Here is a 7,158-nt window from a genome sequence, read left to right on the forward strand (position 1 = left end):
GTCAAAATGATGACAAAAAGTCTAAATTATGACTTGTCTTTTTTTTACTTTTTATCTCATGATTTCGACTTATAATAATCACTCATAATTTTGATACTTCATGTCATGATTATGACTTAGCATGTCATTATTGCAACTTGTCGTTCTTGTTTTTTTCTTAGACTTTCATTTTTTATCGTAATTGACTTTTTATCTCAATTTCGACATGTCACGACTTTTCATGATTTCGACTTGTCATAATCATCACTTTCATCATTTTGATACTTCATTATTGTGATTTTTGTCATTCTTGTTTTTTTCTTAGACTTTCATTTTTTATCGTAATTATGACTTTTTATCTCAATTTCGACTTGTCATGACTTTTCATGATTTCGACTTGTCATAATCATCACTTTCATCATTTTGATACTTCATTATTGTGATTTTTGTCATTCTTGTTTTTTTCTTAGACTTTCATCTTTTATCATAATTATGACATCTCATAATTTAAACTTTTTGTCATGATTTTTTTTTTTTTTTCGACTTGTCATAATCACCACGATCATAATTTTGATACTTCATGTCATGATTATGACTTTTGTCATTATTGTGACTTTTGTCGTTCTTGTTTTTCTTAGATTTTCATCTTTTATCGTAATTATGACTTTTTATCTGATAATTTCGACTTTTTGTCATGACTTTTTTCATGATTTCGACTTGTCATAATCATCACTTTCATAAGTTTGATACTTCGTGTCATAATTATGACTTAGTATGTCATTCTTTCAACTTATGTCATCAGTATTTTGTGTTATGTCTTATGATTTACCAATGCATTTTTCTTACGTGGCAGATTTGGACTACCATACATAAATGTGGTGGATATGTCATGTGACTGAAACATGAATAAGTCTAAAAATGTTTCTTTCTCTTAATTGTCCAGAAACAGTTGACACCAAATAACAGACATCTTTTTTAAAGAGACATCTGTTGTTTAAGACTGGAATATTTCCAGTATAAATTTGTTCCTGTGACACTGACCATGTGTTATTTATTTAATTGCTCAATACAAGTAATGTTTGAAACATCAGATCAGTAGTTCTTCTTTTCTTTTCTTTTTCTTCTGGCTATAATCTCTCTCTCTCTCTCAAAGACTCAAATGTGTTCAACATCATGCTGCATTAAAAATATGACAATAGACATGTGGAATCAAACTAATACATCCTAGCTTGTTGATCAGAATGTTGCACCAGTGCAGTGTCTATATTAATTATTAAAAAAAACAAGCATTAGAATTTCTTAATCTTTAACCAAGCTTTCAAAGCTCCTGTAGTGTAGTACACTGTTCAATAATAATATTATACATACAAAACAATTCTGATTTGCAAAAGAAAATAAAAGTAAATACATAAATGAAATCTACATTGTGACATGCTGCAGTAAATTTGTTTAAAGGTACCTACCAAACACGAGTTCTGGTGGTTTACCAGAACCAAAAAACAATTACCGGTAAGTAAACTTAAAAGAGTGTAGAAACATAGTACATTACTGCCATCCAGCGGCAGTTAGCGGTAGTAAAATGTTACGCACGCACGCACACACACACACACACACACACACACACATATATAGCAGGACTTGACAACTACAGCTGGTTTATAAGGTCTGTGCTGTGGATGGGCATTTTATATGTTGGTTTCTAGGCAAGAACAAGCTGCAGTGTGGACCAGACTTGATGCTGATTTGTCCTCTTCACCAATCCTGACTGGACTTCTGTTTAATGAATTTGAGTGACAGATAATAGAGCAGGATGAAAACAAAAGCAACAGCAATAAGCACCAGGTAGCAGGAATACAGTGGATACTGGTTCATTTTCATCATCTCCACAACCTGAAAACAAAGTTGAAAATTTAATGGCATCCATGAATAGAAACCATATAGATGTGCATTTTATATGTCAGCGTTCCTCACCTTAATACCATCGAATTCTACAGTGAGGTTTCCAATAGTGATTGGGATTCTAGTCCCACGAAACTGAACCTGCAGCGTTCCCTCAAAACCCCAGCGCATGAAGGATATGTAAGAAAACCAAGACGCCACTGTTGGTGGTGAAAATCTATATTAATTTTTAAAAAATTCCTGCAGATTTGAATCTAGTATTCATTTGAAATAAAATTCTCAATGATGCTTTTACCCAGCCACATGTTTTCCAGACTAATGACAAAGCCAGCAGTCAGGTAGAAGACCGTGAAGAGTGCGTTGCCCATGAAAGATGAAGTCTGCAATGTTGGCAGGACTGCCGCCACAAATAGGGCCATGCAGCGACTACAATACACCATCAGCCACACCAACAGGAAGTTGAGCAAGAAGCGGTCGGGAGCGCTGTTGAGCCCAGCCAACCAGTAGATGGGCACACCGTATACCAGCGTAAAGGCACAGTGCTCTGGCAGCTCACCAAGGACCTGAAAGAGACACTGGAGCTTGAAGGATCTCATTTAATGTCAAGAGCTGACAAAGTCCAATAGCCAAACAGGAGCTAATATTCAACTCATGGCCTTTCCCTGTCATGTCATTCACCCCTGTCTGAAATGTTATGTAAATCAAATGTAACTAATGTACAAAAGTTTCTATTTCTAAGGGTCTTACTAGAAACATTTATTTACTAATAAACAGAATGGTTAAAGTCTATTAAATTCAACAGACTGGTATGGCTTTAATAAATTGCTTAAATATAGAGTTAATATAGAGTGCTTACATTTTAGACACACTTGCTAGTTACTTTTTTAACACTATAGCAGTGTTTTATTCTCTAATGAATCAGTATCTTTGAATGAATTAATTCGGGGAATGATTCAATAAATCATTCATAAAGACAGTCATTTGTTTTATTTTAGTGTCATTTATATTATAGTATTTATTCATATCTGGGATTAACCTTATTTTTATATTTTTTGCTTTCATTTTAACTTTAGTTTTAGTAATTTTGTTATGTGTTTGTTACATTTATTATTTCTTTTTAATTAATGTAATATTATTTAAACTTTAATTTATTTCAATTTGAGTTTTTGTAATTTTTCAGTTAGTTGTCCAGGAAACAGTTCTAATTTTTGTTAGAAAGCAGTTTTTAAGTTTAATCTAATCTTAAATGTTTTTCATCTAATATTTATGTTTTACTTCAGATTTATCTCACATACCAAAATCAATCTTTAATAGTTCAAGATTTAATTAATAATAACAACCCTGCTGTTTAGTCCCTGAATGAATTGGTGCATTTGAACAAAATGGTTGAGTGAATGATTCAAATGACTCACTTAGAAAGACATTCACTTATCGCCACCTACTAGCATAATGATGTGACTCGAAGAAAGAGTCACTGAACAATCCACACTACTAAAGCACAAGCTGACAGTTTGTCTGGAACATGTAAACAAGGATAAGTGGAATGATACAAACTGAGCACCGCACAGCCAATCAAATCCAAGAACCGAAATTAAATGTTGTATAATAACATTGCACATTGTTCAGTCGTGCGTCTAATGTAATGCATTTTACAAAACCCAAGTCAAAAAACTGATCAATACTTTTGACTCTGTAACTACCCGTTCATGAAAAATGTGTGAAGCTCTGCCATGTCCCAAAGGTCTACACATCGACACCACTATCATTCCTGAAGCTCTTACATAATGCAGTTTATTTACCTTGGCAAAAAAGTATGAGGTGACTGAGTACATGCCATCTTCCAGTTCATGATAAAGCATGGCTCTCTCTGAATGACCTGTGAAAAACAACATATTATGCCACTGGACACCAAAATAAAGAAAGAAATCTTCTGTAATTTACTCACACTTTGCAATGACGTCCAGCACCGCAGCAAAGGGTGTCAGAGCTCCTATCATGTAGAGCAAAGCCACCGTATCTTGGACAGAAAGACCCTGATCCCCAGCCCCGAAATAAAGGAAACCGATGAGCAGTGACATCAACAAGGCTTCCAGACCATGAACCACCAACGTCACCAGATCTCGGTAGTCATTAAATACCTGCCGTCTAAAAAATGAAACGGCATTCAGAAGACGAAATTTTGCAATAAAAAGTGTTTTCCACTTTATTTACTTGATTAGGCTTGTGAACTGTTGCAGTTTTCCCGGCAGGCGATCCTTCTGTTTGGAAACTGTGATCACAGATTCCTTCTTCGAGACGGGAGGAACACTGCTGGGGTAGAAACTGTATCATCAGCTCTTGTGCGTTTCATTTTCATCGATACAGTATGAGAGATTATTATAAAAGATTTAAGAAAAAGCCTCAGTGCGAAAGTACAAATACCAATTTGATTATTGAAATTTACCTTTGAGGGGCATCCAGTGCCAGAGAACCGCAATCTTCTGATTTCCACATGAAATCCTCTGTGTTCTTCACCTTCTCTACAAACTGGGCCGCTAACATCCTGGCTTTCTCCAAACATTGTGCTTCTTTTTCAGGACTGCGCCGATCAATGCTTATCAAATCCACTGCATGAGAAAGTCACAGTTCAGACACAACAACTGGACCACATGCTTAACTATAGACATCAGTTCTCTGTCCCACTCACCGTAGTAGTCAGAGGGGTTGCAGTATCGTGGACACGGGTACCCAAGAGAAGTAAAGTAAGGTACCATGTCCTTGGCCTGACCGCAGTACACGGCTGAGCCAGAAGACAAGAGCACCACCAGGTCAAAGAGCTGAAAGATATCTGAACGAGGCTGATGGACTGACAGCAAGACCAGGCGGTTCCCTCGAGCCAGACGGTACAATGTAATGACCAAATTATGGGCTGTGAAGCTGTCTAGACCTGAAGTAGGCTCATCTAGGATGAGAATACCTGAAAACACGTATAAAACATAAGCAAAGGTTTTGACAAATGCTATTTTAGTATGATGAGCTATTATTATAGTTTTTATCAATATTTTGAATTTGTTTTTATTTTTACGTTTTCTGCTTCCTTTTTCATTTTTAGTAATTGAATAGTAAATGATTCAATAGTAATTTAATCATTTTTATTGTGTTTTTGTTATTATTATTTTTTTTTATATATATATAGCCTATAGTTTGTATGACTTTTATTTCAGTTTTATTTAATCAATCAATTTAATAAAGTTAAACAAAATTAAAATGAGAGGTGTTGCCTTGGTAATTAGCTGAAATTTTAAAAATGTTTATTTTTTATATTTTACTTTATTTTAGTTCATGTAATATAGTATAAGTAATGGAAATATTTTTAAGGTGTTTAGAAATATGCATGAAGTGGTGTTTGCAACCCATTTTGCTTTCATAATCTACTTCTCTAAATCTAGAGTATTTAACATTCTGTACGGTAAAACTTCATCTAACAGGAAATGAGTAGGTTGTTCAAAAGTGAAGTCAACTAAAAGAAAAATTGTTTCAGAGGTGGAAGAAGTCATTACATTTTATAATTTCATTATCATTTTAAAGTTATTTTATTAATTACTTTTTATAGTCTTTTAGTGTGATTAGATTCTCACCAGTAGGTGGCGACAAAACTTTTGAGTCCAATTCATCGATTTGTTTAAAAGAGAGTCCTCAGCCGATTCTTCAAACACACTGATTCATTGAGGAACGCCATTACTGTGTTGCATGGATGTGTCACGGTTCTGCTTTAACTATATGGTTTAAAGGGGTCATCGGATGCAAAATTCACTTTTACATGTTGTTTGAACTGAAATGTTTGTTGGCAGTGTTTGTACACATCCACCCTATAATGATAAAAATCCACTCAGTGTTTTTTTTTAACCCCTATAAATAATATCCCCTTTCTCAAATCAAGCCTTTCTCAGCTTCTTGGCTGTGTGACGTCACACAGATCCAGGCCCCTCCCACGATTGTTGATTGACACTAGCGTTTTACTAGACCCGCCCTGAGTGAGCTGTCATCAGTCCGCCATTGTTTTGACTCCGGAGCAGGAGTAGACAAGAATGTCTTCTAAGAGATTGAGGTGTTCTGTTGTTGGATGTAATAATGAATTTAGCATTCGTCGTTTACTCCCGACATCTGAGCCGCTGAAGACGCAGAGGATTACGTTTGTTTTTGAAGGGAATGCTCCCCCGATCTACCTAAATGCATTTATGTTCGCGCGAATCATTTGTGATCCAGCCTCACCTACAGAAAGGTTTTTTTATGAATCTTTGCAAATCGCCTTTCCTAATAACGTGCTAGTTAGCAAGTTCAGCGCTAAATGCGCTAAATAGTAGGGATGGGCGTATCGATCCGAAGTATCGATATATCGATATTGACGCGAGTATCGAAAGTATCGATACTAAGGTGTGTTTTATTTACTAGTGATTTTATTTAAAATAATAATAATAATGCGTACAAATGCATTGAATTGGACGAATAACCTTTGTTCGCAAGTAATTGTGTAGGATAGAGCTATTTTCCTGCTCATCTGAACACACGCAAATGTTGCAAGACAGAACCAATCCAGAGGACAGAAAAAAACATATGTTTGAGTTATTTCACAATAAACAAATTGAAATCGTAACCTACATAGTTTGTACAGTTACATTTACTTAAATTGAACGTTGAAAGTTGAAAGATATCATGTTCTATTCTGTAATGTTAATAGAAATCATACACTGTCAGAACAAATAGGTTGCAGGTTGCATATGCAACAGCCTGTCACTGGCAGTCCCTTATGATAATGAACCATGGTTTTACTAAAGTGACTGTAGTTCAACTGTAGTATTTGTAGATTTGAATCATGTGTAAACAAAAAACACATTTGAACCATGTGTAAACAAAAATATAACCTAATAAATTACAATTAAGGCGTATTGAATGTTAAAATGTGTTTTAAACAAAGTTAAGTGGTTATCATTACCCATTTTACTCTTAGTAATTTAATAAATTTCATCATTTAAAAGTTTAGTTCAGAAGTATCGTATCGGTATCGATATTGACGATACTGCCTTGAAAAATTTCAAAATATCGGTATCGTATCGAAAACAAAATAAGTGGTATCGCCCATCCCTACCGCTCACGCGCGGATTTCCTTTGCTCTTGCACAAAACCGGACGCACGTGCTCAGATACAGCTGCTCTCGCCCAGAGTGTGTGCACGCACTTAAAACGTGTCTCTCCTCTCACTCAAACTGTGTCCTGTGCACTCTCAAATCTCTCTGTGCTCATG

The 7,158-nt window shown here is 35.2% G+C and overlaps 1 protein-coding gene across 2 annotated transcripts in view; it reads right to left on the reverse strand.

Annotated features, from left to right (window-relative positions):
• Window positions 1-1,010: 1,010 nt before the first annotated feature.
• Window positions 1,011-7,158, reverse strand: part of LOC107666472 (ATP-binding cassette sub-family G member 8-like) — a 12,217-nt gene continuing 6,069 nt past the window's right edge. Inside the window, exons 6-13 of one of the 2 annotated variants that reach the window (XM_016457809.1) lie at window positions 4,565-4,834; window positions 4,322-4,484; window positions 4,090-4,185; window positions 3,824-4,023; window positions 3,678-3,754; window positions 2,174-2,441; window positions 1,951-2,078; window positions 1,011-1,869 (exon numbers count right to left, since the gene is read on the reverse strand). In XM_016457809.1, the coding sequence (XP_016313295.1) occupies window positions 1,732-1,869; window positions 1,951-2,078; window positions 2,174-2,441; window positions 3,678-3,754; window positions 3,824-4,023; window positions 4,090-4,185; window positions 4,322-4,484; window positions 4,565-4,834 (1,340 nt within the window). In that variant the 3' untranslated portion in view covers window positions 1,011-1,731. Of the gene's footprint in view, window positions 1,870-1,950; window positions 2,079-2,173; window positions 2,442-3,677; window positions 3,755-3,823; window positions 4,024-4,089; window positions 4,189-4,321; window positions 4,485-4,564; window positions 4,835-7,158 lie in introns of both variants that reach the window. The other variant, XM_016457808.1, reaches the window with a different exon arrangement.

This window comes from Sinocyclocheilus anshuiensis, unplaced genomic scaffold, assembly GCF_001515605.1.
Source record: "Sinocyclocheilus anshuiensis isolate Anshui unplaced genomic scaffold, SAMN03320099.WGS_v1.1 scaffold63, whole genome shotgun sequence".
NCBI classification, from domain to species: Eukaryota; Metazoa; Chordata; class Actinopteri; order Cypriniformes; family Cyprinidae; genus Sinocyclocheilus; species Sinocyclocheilus anshuiensis.